Source organism: Pan troglodytes, chromosome 23 (assembly GCF_028858775.2).
Source record: "Pan troglodytes isolate AG18354 chromosome 23, NHGRI_mPanTro3-v2.0_pri, whole genome shotgun sequence".
Taxonomy (NCBI): Eukaryota; Metazoa; Chordata; class Mammalia; order Primates; family Hominidae; genus Pan; species Pan troglodytes.
In genome coordinates this window covers 33,927,102-33,947,322 of record NC_086016.1, presented here as the reverse complement: position 1 = coordinate 33,947,322, position 20,221 = coordinate 33,927,102, and the positions used below count along the sequence as shown (strand labels likewise).

At 44.4% G+C, this 20,221-nt stretch overlaps 1 protein-coding gene across 43 annotated transcripts in view; it reads right to left on the bottom strand.

Annotated features, from left to right (window-relative positions):
• DEPDC5 (DEP domain containing 5, GATOR1 subcomplex subunit) overlaps positions 1–20,221 on the bottom strand; it is a 155,279-nt gene that overhangs the window by 77,092 nt on the left and 57,966 nt on the right. For 28 of the 43 annotated variants that reach the window (XR_010156137.1, XR_010156138.1, XR_010156136.1 and 25 more), the window contains 4 exons: positions 16,962–17,182; positions 13,114–13,317; positions 10,682–10,817; positions 9,556–9,653 (listed from right to left, as the gene is read on the bottom strand). Coding sequence is in view for 31 of the 43 variants with exons in the window: in XM_063808195.1 (XP_063664265.1) it covers positions 9,556–9,653; positions 10,682–10,817; positions 13,114–13,317; positions 16,962–17,182 (659 nt within the window). In the remaining 12 variants the exon portion in view is untranslated. Of the gene's footprint in view, positions 1–1,170; positions 1,333–9,555; positions 9,654–10,681; positions 10,818–13,113; positions 13,318–16,961; positions 17,183–20,221 lie in introns of all 43 variants that reach the window. The other 15 variants (XR_010156142.1, XR_010156143.1, XR_010156147.1 and 12 more) reach the window with 2 other exon arrangements.

The window sequence follows — 20,221 nt, the reverse complement described above, 5'->3', positions numbered from 1 at the left end:
TGGAACAACAGGAAGCCTTACACATTGTTGATAACAATGCAAAATGGCACACCACTTTGGAAAACAGATTTACCATTTGACCCAGCAATCTACTCACAGAAATTTATACAAGAAAAATGAAAACTTAAGTTCATACGAAAACTTTGTTCATATAAAATCATGTAAACATTTATAGAAGTCTTATTCATAGTTGCCAAAACCTGGAAACAGCCCAATTATCTTTCAACTGGGGGAAGGATAAACAAATTGTAGTTCATCCATACAATGGAATACTACTCAGCAATAAAAAGGAGGCAACTATTGACACGTGGCAACGTGGATGAATCTCTCAAATGCAATATGGTGAGTGAAATAAGCCAGACTCAAAAAATTACATACTGTATGATTCCATGTATGTTACATGCTGGGAAAGGTAAAACCAGAGGGACAGAGAACAGATGAGTGGTTGCCAGAGAACACATGGACGGACTGAGGACAAAGCAACAGCACAAGGGAATTTTGGGTGGTGATGGAAATTTTCTTATCTTGATGTGTTTGTTTGTGGGTATACAACTCTATGCATTTGTCAAAACTCACAGAACTGTACACTAAATATAGCACATTTTACTGGACATAAATTTTTAAATAACTGATTTTTTTATTTAAAAAGATGGGCTCACGCCTGTAATCCCAGCCCTTTGGGAGGCCGAGGCGGGGGGATCACTGAAGGTCAGAAGTTCGAGACCAGCCTGGCCAACATGGTGAAACCTCGTCTCTACTAAAAATACAAAAATTAGCCGGGCATGGTGGTGGGCGCCTATAATCCCAGCTACTCAGGAGGCTGAGGCAGAAGAAGCACTTGAACCCGGGAGGCTGAGGTTGCAGTGAGCTGAGATCACACCACTGCACTCCAGCCTGGGCCACAGAGCAAGACTCTGTCTGAAAAAAATAAATGAATAAAAATTAAAATAAACATGACATCACCTGGCCAAAACAATTTTAGGACTTTTCTTTTGGAACTGCTTGGAGCAGATTTTTAAAAATTACTATTCGTTATACTAGAAGATACATGTATTAAGTCAGACAAATACAGTATTTCATTAATTCAAACCCACACCAGTAGATATGAGGTAGGTATGATCCTTTTCCACAGATAAAGAAACTGAGGCTCAGAGAAGTTAAGCAACTTACTGAAGATCTCACAGTAAGTAGGAGGAACCTGAATTTAGATTCTTTCTGCTCAACTTTACAGATGCTCTATTTCTTGACTATCCATCTGGGGCACCAATTTTTAGCTGTTGAAATGTTATCTGTTCTTTGTCAATAGCCAAAAGCCACTTGGAGCTAAATTTTCTGGGAAAAAAAAAAAAAAAAAAAACTTGGCTGACAACTTTCATTTTCATGCAAATATAAAGCATGATTATAAAGAAGCAACGAGGTGGATTTTCTTATTTAGCTTAAGAACTGGTATGAAGGCAAACTGGCATTTGCAAAACACTCTGAGCAATAACAGAATTGTTACCATATCACCTCCCAGGTTTGGCTGCCAAGTTTGCTCATTTGATCACCTGTTTTTGTTTTTAAAGAAAACCTGTTCTAGACTTGGTCTGCAAGACAACTCAAATTCTTACACTAATAAAGAGTTCAAAAAAGAAAAAAAAAAGAAAAGAAATAGTTCAACTTAACAGAGCAGCTTTGAATCCTAGGCCAAAAGTAGATCTGTGCCATCTCTAGTGGACACACCTACCTACACACACACACACACACACACACACACATACACGCATACCCCGAAAAAGCAAATATTTTAAGGACTTCCAGGAAGCTACTCACACACAGTTTCCTTGTAATTCAAGCCCAACACACTGCCTTTCCCACTGGCTCTCTGAGGTCTTATTTTCAGTCATAAAGACTTGCTGTTGGCATATGAAGAGTCCCACCAGCCTGCAATGATGGAGGTGAAACCTCATGGTCAGCCAGCTCTGCTCCAACCCAACATTTGGGAATCAAGTCTCACACTCAAAGTTCAAAGCCAGACATAGACTTCGGAAGCCAATGCTGGTAAGAGTCATCTCAGCTCTGTCTCTTTTGACATCTGTTCAGAATTGTGAATGTGTTCTCTGGCTGAAAACCTCAAGGTCAAAAAGGTTACTCAGTGTGGAGCCTCTAGGGCTAGTTCCAAGCCCATATCTAGAAGCCTGTGCCTGGGGCAAGTGGTTTCTCTTCTCTGGGCTACTGAGGCGGCACTTACCCATAAAAAAACTGACCTGGCCTGGAGAAATGACGGAGGTCCTTCCATCCAGTCTCAGTATGCTATGAGTTACTTTTACTTTGGCTCTCAGGCCAAATATACTGCATGCACCTAATATTCAACACAAATATCAAGTTGCAGATTCTAAGCCTCAACACTAAAGAGAAAGAAAACATGGCATCCACTTATTTTCTTTTTTAAAATGATCTAACTCCAATAAAGGAAGACATTTACTAGCAAGTCTTCTAAAATGGTGCCCAGTTAAAGATACAGACGGATAAAAACTATCTGCCCAGTCACACCAACTGCCCTGTCTCTGCTGGGCAGCAGGGTGAAAAACAAGTGAAGACTGCAGCTACCAGGTCCCCACCAACAACACTCCAAATGAAATTCTGTGGGGCTGGGAGGGAAATCCACAGAGATGATACTCCTGTGAATCATGATTCACATATGAATCATGTCCAAATGCAGGAGAAAGACTGAGTCACGCTTGAGTGCCTGCAGATGGTGCAAAGAGGTGAAGGTAGGGTCACAGATAAGGTTTCTCTGTTTGGATTTTTCTCTGATTTTTTTTTTCTCCTGGGATGGAGTTTCACTCTTGTCACCCTGGCTGGAGTGCAATGGCATGATCTTGGCTCACTGCAACCTCCACCTCCCGGGTTCGAGTGATTCTCCTGCCTCAGCCTCCCAAGTCGCTGGGATTACAGGCGCCCGCCACCACGCCCAGCTAATATTTGTGTTTTTAGTAGAGGCGGGGTTTCAACATGTTGGTCAGGCTGGTCTCGAACTCCTGACTTCAAGTGATCCACCCGCCTTGGCCTCCCAAAGTGCTGGGATTACAGGCGTCAGACACCGCGCCAGTCTTCTCTGATTTTTTAATGAATGAAATGTTAACCAGTTGTGAATTCAGACCCCACCTTGTCCCAAAACAAGGACTCTATGTGGTAATCTAGCCCATAATGTACCCAACCTACTTTTGATCCGGACAACCGCTCTGTGGGACAGGCAGTCAGGAAGGGGAGGATCTTTATGCCCATTACACAGATGAAGAACCTGAGCCTCAGCTTGAAAGTCCAGTGAGGGGCAGGGGGAATTCTGATCCTGGTTGTTTTCATCACAGCACACTCCCTCATCTAGCACATCCTCATTTAGCAGAGACCACATGTTCAAACCACACTGAAACCATTCACAGTTCAATCCCCCACAAGAGGGCTTTCCTTTCATCGTCATTACCCCACATGGGAATTACTTGAAAGAGAATCCCAAGTGCATGAGGAAGCAGAGCTCCTTGAGGTCGGGAGAGTCAGTGTCTTAGTAGTTTTTGTTTCTTCTCAGGCCTTAGCACAGTGCCTAGAGTTCAATACACTTTTCTCGAATGGGTAAGAGTTTAGTGAGTTTGAAGAAGGCAAAACATATTCCATGAAAATTGAGGATGGCTTGAAACGAAAGTCACTTAAAAACCAAGCAAGGAGAAAAAGACTACCCAAGTCTTTGAAAAAAAGGAATCTAGTTAATTGTTTAAGAAGGTTATAAGAAAGAAAAGCATTAGAGAAAAATTAAATCATGCTTCAGTAGAGAGAAAGCTAACTTCAGAAGATTTTTAGCATTCATTCAACTATCTATTATGTGCCAGGAACTGGTTTTTTTTTTTTTTTTTTTTTGGGACGGAGTTTTGCTCTTGTTGCCTAGGCTGGAGTGCAATGGCGTGATCTTGGCTCACTGCAACCTCCGCCTCCCGGGTTCAAAGCGATTCTCCTGCCTCAGCCTCCCAAGTAGCTGGGATTACAGGCATGCGCCACCACGCCTGGCTAATTTTGTGTTTTTAGTAGAGATGGCAGTTTCTCCATGTTGGTCAGGCTGGTCTCGAACTCCCGACCTCAAGTGATCCGCCCGCCTCAGCCTCCCAAAGTGCTGGGACTACAGGCGTGAGCCACTGCGCCCAGCCACCAGGAACTGTTTTAAGCTCTGGGAATACAGTCATGAGCAAAACAAAAATCCTGACAGTCATGGAACTTACAATAAAAAAAAGTACAAAATTTAAAAATCTAGCATGCCAGGTGGCACAATGGAGAAATATTAGGTAGAGAGGATAGGTGGGGAGTGCTGAAGTAAAATATGGCAATTCAGGCAAGACCTGAAGGAAGCGAGAGAGCGAGCTGTGGGTAGGGTGGCCATATCATTTATCATCCAATACAGGACACCTCTGAGACTGGAAGGGGACACTATTAATAGTCATATGGGTCCACAAATTCAAACCAGGCCTGTCTTGGGCAAATGCAGACATCTGGATCTTAGCCATGATGCTCTCTGGAGTAAAGGCACAGCAGAGGGGCGAACAAGAGGAAGGACCTGCAATTCAGAGTGAGCCTGATATATCTGGGGAACCTCCAGAGTGAAATGAGAGGGAGAAAGCAGGAGATGAGGACTGAGCATAACAAGCAGCCACATGACATGAGGGGTCTATCTGCCACCATAATGCCTTGGCTTTTACTCCAAGTGAGCTGGGAAGCCCTTGGAAAATTTTGTGCAGAGAAGTTCATAATCCAAATTCTATTTTATAAAGGTCACTCTGATTTGTTGTGTTGAAAATAAACGATACGGAAGGGCAAGGGAGAAGGCCAAGACCAGGTAACTCGCTACTGCATCCAGGCAAAAGATGATGGCACCTTAGGCCAGGCTAAGACTGATGGAAGTAAGACTATGGATATATCCTGAAGATGTGACATTAATTGGTTTTGCATATGGTTATAACAAATTAATGTCCGATATATGGTTATAAAAATTTGAATAATTTTATCTAATTTCTTTCAGTGGCTCATTAACATAATTGATCAGGTAGCTTAAGGTCAAAGATGGGAGTTCAGTTCCCATGTGGCTATAGATCACCTCTTGATGGCCACTAACCCCTTTGAAAACACATGCTATAGGTTACATAAAGGGACTGGGAAAAGGAAAAGATGACCCCACTTAACAATATCACCCTGACTAGAAAAACAACCCCAGGATCCCACACCATCTATGAGAAGCCAAGCATTCAGAGCATACGTATATAATTAAGCCAGGTGTGGTGGTATGTGCCTGTAGTCCCAACTATTTGGGATGCTGAGGTGAAAGGATCACATCATCCCAAAAGGTTGAGGCTGCAGTGAGATCAAGCCACTGTACTCTATCCTGGACAACAGAGCAAGATCCTGTCTCTTAAAAAAAAAAAAAAAAAAAAAAGGACTATGTATAATTAAATACTTGCATACCAATTAAATAATAATATTGTGCGTTATTCAAATTCTTCTCACATACGGCAACTTGGTCTTAGAAATATAAATTCATTTGTCTATAAATGTGTTAAACATTGAGTGGAGAAAATGAATAAAGATAAGCTCTTTCAGTCTAGTGAGGAGACAGACATGGAAACAAGCAGTGAGATCACGACATGCCAAGTTGTACAATTGGGTTATGCATACGGGGCTGTGCGGAAACATGCCTAACACACCCCGGGAGGGCATGGGAAGGAGGGGGAACCACTGGGGCAGGCTTCAAAGAAGAGGTATTGTTGGAGCTGAATAATAAAGACTGAGTTCATGCCTGCCAGTCAGAATCAGGGGTTAAAGACAGGGAAGAAGCATATTCTATAGAGAGGAACCTATCTATGCAAAGGAACACGAGGACACAGTTCTTTTGAGGAGCACAAGAAATGCCTGGAATACAAAATATGTTATTGTAATGACAACAACAGCTCCTATTTGTTGAGTGCTCACCATGGATGTCCAGCACTGTCCTAAGAATTTATGTGGATTATCACATTTAATAGTCAATCTCCAGCCAGGTGTGGTGGCTCATGCCTGTAATCCCAGCACTTTGGGAGGCTGAGACGGGCAGATCACAGGAGGCCAGTAGTTTGAGACCAGACTGCCCAACATGGCAAGACTCCATCTCTACTAAAAATACAAAAATTAGCTGGGGGTGGTAGTACACACCTGTAATCCCAGCTACTTGGGAGGCTGAGGCAGGGGAATTGCTTGAACCCGGGAGGCAGAGGTTGCAGAGAGCTGAGATCGCACCACTGCACTCCAGCCTGGGAGACAGAGTGAGTCTCTTTCTCAAAAAAGAAAAAAAAAAATTCAATCTCCTCATGATAAAGACACTGAGATACCCAGAAATTAGTGTAGTAACTGGCCTGAGGGCTTCACTGCTCATGAGGTGGAGTCAGGCCTCATGTCCTAAGATCCTGGAGCCTGCGCTCTTTCCACCTGCAGTACCATGTGGAAGAGGAGGCAGGTGAAGATACAACCACAGCCAGGAGCTGGGTGATCATCAGCACTATAGCCATGAAGAGCCATGGAAGGGTTATATGTGGGAAGGAGTGGCTGATCAGATCTGCATCTGGAAACATCAGTGACAGTATGGACTATGAATCAGAAGGGATGAGAACAGAGCAGGAAGATCATTTTGAAGGCTACTGCAATAATCCTGGCCACAAATGACAGGAGTCTGAACAATGCAGTGAGAATGGAGGTGAGGAGCCAATCAGAAGAAGGAGTGGAAGAGGAAGCATGGGCTGAGGAACAGGGAGACATGAGTTTGGCTATCAATGCATTAAAGATGAGGTACTTGGGGGCCATCTGAGCAGAGAGGTCCATCAGGTGGACACACCTACAGCTCAGAAGCCTAAGAGAAGGCTGAGCCAGAGCTTCAGGTTGCAGCAAATGCTTTTCCAATTTGAGTCTGCCAGGGAACCCTTAGCTCAGAGGACTCCACAATGGTGTCATGTTAAAATCTTCCACAACCATCCCCAAATAAAGATTCTTTGAAACTTCTTTTCCCTAAAATGATTTTAAAATTCTAAAACAAATTTTATGGGAAATCAACTGGTCCACCTGAGCTATCCCAGGCCCCAAACAACTTCCAAGACTACCTGGGTACATTCTGGTGCTGCTACCATCAGAACCTGTAATTCCCCCTGCTTCAGTTAACCAGTGAAACTAGTTCAAGTATAGTCAAATGAGTCCCAGAGTAGCCCTCCTCGGCGCAACTCTACCCCAAACAGCCTGGGAGGCTCAAACTCTGGGTTCCTAAAAATGGCTCCTTGGCATAGCAAAGCAATAGCCCCTCTAAAGGTACTTTCTTTCCTTCCTTTTTTTTGAGACGGAGTCTTGCTCTGTCGCCCAGGCTGGAGTGCAGTGGCACGATCTCGGCTCACTGCAAGCTCCACCTCCCAGGTTCACACCATTCTCCTGCCTCAGCCTCCCAAGTAGCTGGGACTACAGGTGCCCGCCACCACGCCCGGTTATTTTATTTTATTTTTTGTATTTTTTTGGTAGAGACGGGTTTCACTGTGTTAGCCAGGATGGTCTCAATCTCCTGACCTCGTGATCCACCCGCCTTGGTCTCCCAACGTGCTGGGATTACAGGCGTGAGCCACAGCGCCCAGCTAGGTATTTACAAATAATCTGGCAGCCAGAGGTAACATTTTCAGCCCTCTGAGTACAGAGGGACACAGTGTCTTTCTATCCCTACATTTGTATTCAATGTGTTTTCTCATCTAAAATAAATGAATGCTGGTAAGTTAGGTTAACGAAAAAATAAGTGAATGAATTAATAAATGAAATAATAACCATTTAGGGATTCTCTTACTGCCAACCCAGATTCCTAGCCTTAGACATAGGCCTCTAGGAATATTGTTGGATGAACCTACCAATGAATAAAGGAAAATATCATCAACCAATTTGATATAACTTCATTTTCATGACACCTTTCTTTTTATTTTTCTTTTTGAGACAAAGTCTCGCTCTGTTGCCCAGGATGGAATGCAGTGGCGCAATCTCAGCTTACTGCAACCTCCGCCTCCCAGGCTCAAGCAATTCTCCTGCCTCAACCTCCCAAGTAGCTTGGATTACAGGCGTATACCACCACACCTGGCTAATTTTTGTATTTTTAGTAGAGATGGGGTTTCACCACGTTGGCCAGGCTGGTCTCGAACTTCTGACCTCAGGTGATCCACCCGGCCTCCCAAAGGGTGAGGATTACAGGCGTGAGCCACCGTGCCCAGCAATGACACCTTTCTTAAGCTAGGTTTTAGAAATTCAAGTTAGCTTATAGAACACTAAAGCACAACGTAGTAGCCCAATTTTTTTAAAGTTTTAATGTTTTCCACACTCATTTTGTACAATATCTCTGTCCTCTGAGGCGCCACAAATGCTGCCCCTACTGATCCAAGCTCATGTTACTCTATCCCTTAAAGGTACTCTGAACAATGTCACGAAAAGAGGACAGCAGCCTGAGTCAGGATACCTGGCTATTGGTTTGAGAGGTTACTTTAATATTTCTACCTCTCTGGACGTTAAGTTGCCCATGTATAAAATATATTTAATAACTTAAATATATTTTGATCACCCACTGGGGTGATAAGACAATAGATATAAAAGTATTTCCAAAAAGCATAAAACCAAAGTATCATACCAAACCAAATTCATATTGCTTCCCCCACCCGCACTGAAACTTCACCTTCTAACTGTCTACCTAACCAAATTCTACCCTTCAAGTCTTTGGTGCGTGCTCACTTCTCTTTTTTTTTTTTTTTTTTTTTGAGATGGAGTCTTGCTGTGTAGCCCAGGCTGGAGTACAATGGCACAACCTCAGCTCACTGCAACCTCCGCCTCCCAGGTTCAAGAGATTCTCCTGCTTCAGCCTTCCCAGTAGCTGGGACTACAGGTGTGCGCCACCATGCCTGGCTAATCTTTTTGTGTTTTTGGTAGAGATGGGGGTTTTACCATGTTGGCCAGGCTGGTCTCGAACTCCTGACCTCAAGTGATCCACCCACCTCAGGCTCCTAAAGTGCTAGGATTACAGACATGAGCCACTGTGCCCAGCCCTGGTGCATGCTCACTTCTCTAGGCAACTATGTAATCCTTCTCTTTTCTGGTCTTAAAACTGGACACATACTTCTCCCCTCTGGGTCTCTCCTGTTATGGAGGTGGGTTTGCTCCCCATTGCCCCTGACAACCAAAAGTCCCTCTAGAGCACAGACCACTCCAGCTCTGTCCATGGTGTTGCCCTCAACACTATGCTCCTAAGCAGCCCTCAATCACAACTCTGTGACAGAATGATGATAAATGTGGCTTGACCAACATGTTCTGAGCTAAAAATGTTAATGTTCAGCCCATTTTTAATTCCATGCATTATAGAGCACTGTTTCTAAATAGGTCACCCAAAAGTGTGGCTGAAATGATCTCAAAATAGACATGGCCCTGCTTTTCTGGCCCTTGTGTCATTTCCAGATGTGAGCCTGATCTAAACATCCCAACTCTATTACCTCTTGGATTGGTTACCTGCACCACTGTTGCTAAGCAGGCCGACAGAAAGCTCCTCTGTTCCACTGAAGTTCAAGAAGGACATGCCGTCACCAGGCTGGCGGGAATTGCTGTGCCTGCAGAGAACAGAGCCCAGCCACCTGGCTTAATGTAGATCATCACCTCTTTTTCCTGCTCACCTATATCCCGGGGGTGGGAGGTAGGTTCATAAAAATCAGGCCTGAATATTCAGCCAACTCAAGCTGGCAGCCACTGGAATCCTTATCTTAAGCCACCAGGCCACAGTGCTTAGTTTGTGTCAGTGCCGGCTCCTTCTGACCCTGGCACCCCTGCTGCTTTCCCACCACCAAGCTAGACCACCCGCCCTGTCTGCCCTATGCCTCCCTTTTACAAACAAGGATGGGTGTGAGGTGCTTGAATATATGGACCTGAGTTCATCTGGTTAAGAAGGTCACGCCCTCCCCATATCCCTTATCTATCCCCCAGGGTGTCAACGTGACTAAAAGAGGGGCCAAAGACTGCATTTTGCAAAGTGTTTTCTAAAGCAACAGGAATATTGAGTCCAGGTGTAACCCGGGCTCACGCCTGTCAAGGCTTAAATGACTTTCCTCCTACACTGACTCTCACTGGATGCTCGTAACACATTCAGAGCATTGGTTCAAAAACAGTTGTTTCTATAAACATAAGCCTTCATTTCCATTGCCCTTAGCATTAACTTATTCTAAACTCAACAGTGGGATTTATTTCTGAACGACCAAAATGACAAAAGTCATAGAGAGGTTGCCCAAAACACACAGCATGAATCTCCTGTCTCAGCATTCCAAATCCAAAGAATTTCCTCTCTTGGATTCATCTTTGACTGAGGTTTAGAAAAACCCACGTTTGAGGTTTACAAAGTGTGTTCTGGATTCAAGATAAACCTAAAACAGGGCCTAGGTAACATCTCAGGCAAAAATGTCAGGCTGTTTGCTTTGCCCTTCACCAACTGAAGGGAATGCCACTGGCCAACAAAGGAAGGCCCTGACCTCATACTGTCTTTTCAAGTCTTCTAAACAACATTTTGTCAATAGTCTGTTCTGCACATTGTCCTGGGTGCTGGAGAGTGTTCTCAGGTTACCTTCCAGAGCCCTGTGCACATCCTCACCTTCCAGCAGCTTCATGATATGCTAACTCCAGCAGCTCTGCAGAGGAGTGAGTTGGATCCCTCTGCCCGCTGCCTTGTAGCTCCGCCATATTCTGTCGGGTCTGGTGGTGGATCTGGATGGCTTCTCCGGATGGTCCTACCCAGATAAAGAACCACTGAGCATCATTCCCACCTGATAGCTAGTGCTGTGCACTTAACTATACTCTCCCTTCTTTCCAGCTACTGGGATATAGATGTTGGTGAGATTGAAAGAAGAACACACCACAGAGGAACATTATACAAGGGACCCTCTGGCTCCCAAAGGACATCTGCTCTTCCAAGCAGGACCCATCCTACTAAGGAGCCTCACCTTTATCATCCTGTCTAATCTGTTAAGAATATTTTAGGATATTCTGCCTCAGGTGTGTCAATTGAGTAGCCACAGTAAAATATACAAGTATAGGAGGCATGGCCCCTTGCCAGGAGGGCTAACACAAACTCAGTAAGAGGGAAATACAAGTGAAACACCAAATGATTCTGTTAATACCTAGGAGAGTAACAATTGTAACTCTAAGAAGCAGAAGATGTTTAAGTGCAAAAAAGGCAGAGTAGGAAACAAATTAGAATTAGTCAAGTCTACAAAATGAGGCTTCCTGGGAAAGGAGAACTTGTAGAGCTAAGTGTTCAACAAAGTTAACAGCGGTTGAAGGAAGAGGGCATCTGGGTAGATGAAATGATACCTGTGAAATCCCAAACCTGAAAGAGGCAAAACGTGTAGGAGACCACAAGATTAGCCAAGAAGGAAGAGAGCCTCTGAGGATAGGAATGAGGAAGACAGGGAACCCTGATGAAGGAGGGCCTTGGCTACTGAAAGGCCAGCTAAACAGGAGGAAGAAGCGAAGCAAACTGTTTGCAGAATATGGTTCCAATAAAGTGCACATGAAGAGTGGTAGGAGGAGAAGCACAGAAGCATGAAAAGATGAAGGTCACTGAAGAAACACCAAGAGTTCTAAGTGACCTGGAAGGGAATCAGTGGAGATAATAATGGAGGGGAAAGGACACAGAAAGAAACAAGTAGTGTGACTGATTATAGCAGAGATAAGGGGGCAGAACGGGGTTTAGGCATGACCCCCCAGTTATAGCCAAATGATTCAGATCTATTTCTCACTTATTTAACTTTTAAATATTAAAGGCAAGTACAAAAGAAAATAGGCATTTCCGGGTATTCAGCAGGATGGTTTCCATGAAAAAAATAAAATAAAAATTTGGCCAGGCACGGTGACTCACGCCTGTAATGCCAGCACACTGGGAAGCCTGGGTGGGTGGACTGCTTGAGATCAGGAGTTTGAGACCAGCCTGACCAACATGGTGAAACCCCGTCTCTACTAGAAATACAAAAATTAGCCAGGCGTGGTGGTGTATGCCTATAATCCCAGCTACTTGGGAGGCTGAGGCAGAAGAATTGCTTGAACCCGAAAGGCAGAGGTTGCAGTTATCTGAGATCACGCCACTGTACTCCAGCCTAGGTAACAGAGTGAGACACTGTCTCACACACACACACACACAAAATCCTGGAGTTTAATGCATTTGTTCCTTTCCAGCTCAATAAGAGCCCATTAAGCTAAAGTTTAATTTTAGCCACAGCTTGAGACAATCTTACTGTCATCTTCTTGAGAACAGAATATAGATAAAAAAGAATGGACTAGGAAAAAGTGAATTCAGGGGAAAATTTTTTTTTCAGTTGTCAGAGACACCTAACAGAAAACAAAACAACATAACTCCTTGTAACCAAGACAGGATATCAATATCCAAGAGAACTAAGAGAAGAAGGAATGAACAAGAATGAGGGACATCTGACTTAGGAAAGAAAGCAGGTGGCAATGCATAGTTCCTCTCAAATAGAAACAAAGGGCCGGATGCGGTGGCTCACATCTATAATCCCAGCACTCTGGGAGGTTAAGGCGGGCAGATTGCTTGTGTCCAGGAGTTCAAGACTAGCCTAGGCAACGTGGCGAAACCCTGTCTCTACTAAAAATACAAAAAACTAGCCAGGCGTGGTGGCACGTACCTACAGTCCCAGCTACTTGGGAGGCTGAGGTGGGAGAATCACCTGAGCCCTGAAGGTTGAGGCTGCAGTGAGCTGAGACTGCACCACTGCACTCCAGCCTAGGCAACTAGAGTGAGACCCTGTCTCAAAAGAAAAAAAAAAAAAAAAGGCAGAAACAAACAAAAAAGCCCTCAGTTTTATACAGCTAATTAGTTACAAAGCCTATTCCCAAGTGCATCTTCAAGGATCTTTACAAGAACCCCTGGGATGGCCAAAGTGGGCATGGTTATCCCATCTTACAGGTGGAGCAACAGAGGCACCTGACCAAGGACACATGGGTGACCGACACTGAGGACCAGGGCTAGGAGCTCCTAGTCCAAGGCTCTCTCTTAAGTAACGAACTTACCCACAGGAAAAGTGTGCATCCAGCGCCTTCTGTTGGATGTAAGCTTCATGGGCATCCGAGAGGGAGCGAAGGGGTTAATCAGTGCTCTCTGGGGCGTGTATCCACCAGGTCGAACATGCAGCATGGATTCTGCACTGCCAACGTGAAACCTCCCTGGTGCACTGGAGTCTCGCTGCGGTGGCTCCATCATGTTCTCCAGGACATCTGCCAGTTATCATGGAGTTGAGTCACAAAGAAAAACCACAGAACCATAGTGAAACCAGAGCTAGGTAGAATGATAAACCAAGGTTGACAAGAATCTTGGGCATTATAAATGTCAGGGAGTGAGAGAAATGAGCAAAACTGTCAAACTATAAAGAAATGAAATATGTTTGCATTTGTTTGCTTTTAAATACTTGGGAGAAGGGAGTTTTGGTTCTAAATTACTGGCAAAATGAAGTCACAACCAAATCTGATGGGAAGGACACTGCCTGAAGATCCTGAACTTTGAGCTGGAAGCAATGACTGAATGATGGGACTTGAGTTGTCTCCCTTGGGAAAGGAACGAGTATATTCTCTAAGAGGGAGGAACAATAAACATAGCTATGTGGTCACCAGAAGGGCAGATCTTGGCAGAGCTAGTCAATGTCTTCACTATAAACCCATTTGATTTTCCCACTGGATACAAGACTATAGTTCCCAGACCCTTTGCAATAAAGCCAAATGACTTAGTTCTGGCCAGGTAGAAATTATATGCTTCAAATCCAGGCCTGGACCACAATGATCTCCACGAATGATCTGCATTCTTTTTCCCTTTGTGGCAACCCAGGAGACCAATGTTGATAATCATGGCATCCCAGGATGGAAGGAACCTGAGTTCCTGAATGACTGAGTGGATCAGTAGCCCCTCCACTGACTTAGTGGGCTGGGACGTGAGTAAGCAATAAAATGTTATTACGCTAAAAAAATTACTGAGAAAAAAATAATGAAGAAATGGATGCCTCCAGCCTTGACCAGGCAAGGAGATGGTATGATATTTAGACACCACCTGTCTGGCGCAATGGTAGACAGGTCCCATTATGGAGACAGAGACAGCATGCCTGAGTGGATCAAAGAACTGAAATCCACAACCAACTCTTCTTGTGTGTATTCCATGTTCATTAAGCAACCACCCAGATGAAAAAGTGGGTCCAGCAGATGCAAACTCCAAGGAATTTGTCTTGGCCATCATTATCTACCCAATGCCTAGCACAGAACCTCATACACTGTAATACTGTATTTCATTCCTCAAGTTGCTTTGCAGGAAAGAAGAGAATGTTCAGATTTCTGTGAAAGTTTTACTGTTCATTCTAAATTAATGAATTGATGCTCTAACTTACAAAATAAAAAAGAACATAGTCTAGTTAGTTATTAAGGAAATTAAAGAGAAAAACCTAATAAAAAAAAAGATGAGTACAGGCCAGGTACAGTAGCTTATTCCTGTAATCCCAGCACTTTGGGAGACCAAGGTGGAAGGATCACTTGAGCCCAGGAGTTCAAGACCAGCCTGGGCAACAGATTGAGACCGTCCCTACAAAAACTTTAAAAACTAGCCGGGTGTGGTGGGGCACACCTGTAGTCCCAGCTATTTGGAAGGCTGAAGTGGGAGGATCACGTGAGCCCAGGAAGTTGAGGCTGTAGTGAGCCAATATTGTACCACTGCACTACAGCCTGGGCAACAGAGTGAGAACCTGTCTCAAAACAAACAAACAAAAGAAACCACCCATGAAACTGCTCAGGCCATCAAGGGTATGCATATATAAAAAGCCACCAAGTATATGAAAGATGTCACTTTGGCCAGGCAAGGTGGCTCACGCCCGTAATCCCAGCACTTTGGGAGGCTGAGGTGGGCAGATCACCTGAGGTCAGGAGTTCGAGACCAGCCTGACCAACATGGTGAAACCCCATTTCTACTAAAAATACAAAAATTAGCCAGGCATGGTGGCAGGCACCTGTAATCACAGCTACTCGGGTGGCTGAGGCAAGAGAATTGCTTGAACCCGGGAGGCAGAGGTTGCAGTGAGCCAAGATCGCGCCATTGCACTCCAGCCTGGGGGACAAGAGTGAAACTCCATCACAAAAAAAAAAAAAAAAAAAAAGAAAGAAAGATGTCACTTTACAGAAACAATGTGTACCATTTCCACATTACAATGATGGAGATAGTAGGTGGTCCCAGGCCAAACAGCACGGCTGCACACGGGGTCACAGTGGCCAAAAAAAGAGTACTGAATTATTGCTACATATGCTTAAAAATGCACAGTCATGCCTAACTTAAGGGTTCAGGTGCAGATTCTCTGGTCATTGAGCATGTCCAGGTGAACAAAGCACCCAAGATGTGCTGCCTGATGTAAAGAGCTCATGGTCAGATTAACCCACACATGAGGTCCCCCTGCCACACCAAGATGATCCTCATGGAAAAGGAATAAATTATTCCTAAACCAGAAGAGGACATTGCACAGAAGAAAAAGATATCCCAAGACCAGGCATGGTGGCTCACGCCTGTAATCCCAGCACTTTGGGAGGCCGAGGTGGGTGGATCATTGGAGGCCAGGAGTTCGAGACCAGCCTGGCCAACACGGCAAAACCCCATCTCTACTAAAAAAACAAAAATTAGCTGGTGTGGTGGTGTGTGCCTGTAATCCCAGCTACTTGAGAGGCTAAGGCAAGAGAATCACTTGAACCCAGGAGGCAGAGGTTGCAGTGAGCTGATGTCATGCCACTGTACCCTAGCCTGGGCAAGAGAGCAAGACTCTGTCTCAGAAAAAAAGAAAAGAAAGAAACTGAAGAAACAAAAACTGATAGTATGGGAATAAATTCAGTACAAAATCAATGCAAATAAAAGTTAAAAAAAAAACAGGTAAGTGAAAAAAAAGTTTGTTTGTTTTTTTTTTTTTGAGGTGGAGTCTCCCTCTGTCACCCAGGCTGGAGTGCAGTGGTGGAATCTCGGCTCACTGCAACTACGCCTGCCAGGTTCAAGTGATTCTCCTGCCTCAGCCTCCTGAGTAGCTGGGATTACAGGCACCCGCCACCACGCCTATCTAATTTTTGTATTTTAAGTAGAGACGGCGTTTCACCATGTTGACCAGGCTGGTCTCAAACTTCTGGCCTCAAGTGATCCACCCGCCTTGGCCTCACAAAGTGCTGGAATTACAGGTGTGAGCCACTGCGCCCGACCGATAAATGAGAAACTAAAATGCAACATTAAGACAGAGGTTGTTTTATATATGGCACAAATGGAAATCCTAAGGAAATAAACCCTTTTGACCCTAGGCCTAAGAAAAGCTTTCCATTAACATATGGAAAGGCATACAGTTAAATGATGGATGAAGAAAGGCTAAACAAAAAATAGTATAATAGAGGCAGGGTGCGGTAACATTGGTTCATGCCTGTAATCTCAGCACTTTTGGAGGCCAATGGGTGGATCCCTTGAGCCCAGGAGTTCAAGACCAGCCTGGGAATGGTAAAACCCCACCTCTACAAAAAAAAAATATGATAATCAGCTGGGTGTGGTGGCATGCTATAGTCCCAGTTACTTGGGAGGCAGAGGTGGGAGGATCGATTGAGTCCAGGAGTTCAAGGCCGCACTGAGGTGAGCTGTGATTGCACCACTGCACTTTAGCCTAGGTGCTCTGTCACCAAAAAAAAAAATAATAAAATAAAGTACAATATATACATAGCTAACAGCTAAAGTGATTTGTACCTAGTGCACTGGCAAAGAAATCATTAAGATGTGGGATTTACACCCCACCTCTGACCAATCCTCCCACCTCCAGTCACCCACTATATTAAGAAAGATGTCCCTGGCTCTGTCTGTGCTTCAGCACTCTTACCTCGAGTGCTGGTGTATCCCAAGGAGCTGCTGACTTCATACTGGTGCAGGTGGGGGTGTGGGATCATCAGGATGTTGGCACTCTTGCCTAGGGAGCTGTCGTCAGAAGCCTGGCTCCTCACTTCCTCAGTGGGCAGTGTGCGGCTTGGTAGGGAAGGGCTGGATGAAACATCACAGGAGCTGGCACTCTTTCGACTGTGACTCTCTCGCTCTCGCACAGATCTGCCAGGCAAGAGACAAAAAGTTACCATCAAGCGAGGGATGCTGTCCTACCTTGAGTTAAAACTAAAACCCATCACCAGCCCAAGCCACGTGGAACCCAATAACAAAAATCCCCAGTGTGATCTACAAGTGGGAAACCTGTATGCGGTACTTCACCCTTAACAGCTTGAGATGTTATATAAGAGACGGGGGAAATGACAGACATTATGCAGCCAAAGTCCTAGGATCATAGTTGTAAAGAAAGGACTGCTCCAGGCTGACCCCACCTGATCCCACTGATTAATCTCTCATCACTAAAAACAGAATGAGAAGAGAGGTATGATGTGATGTGGGAGAAAGAACATAGTGCCCGAGAAGTCTACTCGCCCTCAAATTTGAATCTAAATCTAATCAAGCTTCCAGAGATAATTGCCAGTTTACAGGGAATCTGCAGAATAGAGGAAAACTGAAACACAACAAGGCAACAATCAGCCAAATGTAGAAAGCAAGACATTCTACTGTCACACACACACACAAAAGGCATTATAACCAAATGCAAAAAGTGGATCTTGTTTAGGTCCCATTTCAAACTAACTGCAAAAGCACATTTTTGAGGCAATTCAAAAAACTGACTATGCACTGGCTATTAGAGGGCATTTAGGGATTAGTGTTAATTTTGTTACCAATGATAATGGTACTGTGATGGGTTTTTTTTTAGTTCTTATTTGTTGAAACATATACTAATCAGCTTTGTGCCAGGCTGGGTGACACTAAATAAATACATAACATGTAAAAAAAGAAAGAAACTTACGCTGAAGTATGTACTATTGAAAAAAAATAGAGGCTGCCTGGGATTTGTTTTGTTTGTTTGTTTTTGTGAGACGGAGTCTCACTCTGTCACCCAGACTGGAGTGCAGTGGCATGATCTCAGCTCACTGCAGCTTCCACATCCTGGGTTCAAGTGATTTTCCTGCCTCAGCCTCCCAAGTAGCTGAGATTACAGACGCCTACCACCACGCCTGGGTACTTTTTTCGTATTTTTAGTAGAGACGGGGTTTTACCATGTTGGTCAGGCTGGTCTCAAACTCCTGAACTCAAGTGATCCACCTGCCTTGGCCTCCCAAAGTGCTGGGATTACAGGTGTGAGCCACTGTGCCCGGCCAATCCTGGGATTTGTTTTTAAAATATTCCATCCAAAATTTAAATGTGGGAGAGGTCATGAAACAAGGCTGACAACATGGTGATAACTGTTCATGATACTATTCTCTATTTGAGCACGTCTGAACATTTCCTAATAAAAGTTTATATATATATATATAGCCTTATTAAAACATAAAATTCCCCAAGGGGAAAACCTCTAAAAGCAACAGGAAGAAGGATCAAAAAGAAAGAAGCCCTATAGAGAAGCAAAAGCTCAGAACGAAAGGGCAAGCCCACCAACGGGGCTGCCCTTCTGGCATCAGAGCTGCTCCCTTTCCTCCTGGAAGGATTTTTTTAGTAAGAGCTTAAACGGAGCCTGAAAACAGATTCCAAGTGCTGACCTCATGTTTGTTCTTTCCACAGTAAATATTTAAACACCAGTATACGCTTAGCCATGTGTGAAGGTAGCACCAATTAAGACACAATTTGTGCCTTCAGAGACCACACAACCTGGGTACCACCAGGTCTTGTCATCTTTGATTAGAAAAAGAAAATCAATCTTGAACTATGAGAGCATTTTTAAAGACTACAAAGAAAAGCCCCTAAGAAGCTCTTACTGAGCCCCTAAGCAGCAACCACACATAGGAGAGAGGCTGCTGACAGCACTTAATTCTGAGCTCTAAGCCTTCTCAGGTAGGACTGGATGAGAGAAAAGGGCAGAAAACAATCATGTGGTCACTCTAAGTTCATTTGCCACAAAATTAAGAGACATAATATTCTTCCACTCAGTTGCACTTAAAGCTACAGAGTTAAGAAATCTGGCAGGGGGCAGTGGCTCACACCTATAATCCCAGCACTTTTGGAGGCCAAGGTGGGTGGATCACCTGGGGTCGGGAGTTCGAGACCAGCCTGACCAACACTGAGAAACCCCGTCTCTACTAAAAATACAAAATTAGCCAGGCGTGGAGGCCAATGTTTGTAATCCCAGCTACTCGGGAGGCTGAGGCACAAGAATTGCTTGAACCTGGGAGGTGGAGGTTGTGGTGAGCTGAGATTACACCATTGCACTCCAGCCTGGGCAACAAGAGCAAAACTCCAACTCAAAAAAAAAAAAGAAAGAAAGAAATCTGGAAAATTGGCCGGGCGCGGTGGCTCGCACCTGTAATCCCAGCACTTTGGGAGGCCGAGGTGTGCGGATCACGAGATCAGGAGATCGAGACCATCCTGGCTAACACGGTGAAACCCCGTCTCTACTAAAAATACAAAAAATTAGCTGGGCGTGGTGGTGGGCGCCTGTAGTCCCAGCTATTCGGGAGGCTGAGGCAGAAGAATGGTGTGAAGCCGGGAGGCAGAGCTTGCAGTGAGCCGAGATCGCGCCACTACACTCCAGCCTGGGCAACAAGCGAGACTCTGTCTCAAAAAAAAAAAAAAAAAAGAAATATGGAAAATTGATTCACAGTATTTGGTACACAGGGAAAAAAATATAAGCTAGAGCTGTTTCACACATTCACAAAAAAAGAAAGTCAACATAAATAATATAAACATAAGCATAAAATCCAAGATGAGGCCGGGTGCAGTGGCTCATTCTGTAACCCCAGCACTTTGGGAGGCCAAGGCGGGTGTGGGCCACTTGAAGTCAGGAGTTTGAGACCAGCCTGGCCAACACAGTGAAACTGTCTCTACTAAAAAATATAAAAATTAGCCAAGTGTGGTGGTGCATGCCTATAGTCCCAGTTACTTGGGAGGCTGAGGCATGAGAATTGCTTGAACCCAGGAGGCAGAGACTGCAGTGAGCCGAGATTGCAGCACTGCACTCCAGCCTAGGAGACAGGGCAAGACGCCATCTCAAAAAAAAAAAAAAAAAAAAAAAAAAATTCCGCCAAGACTATAAAGTATTTGAAGAAAATATGAAATACACAT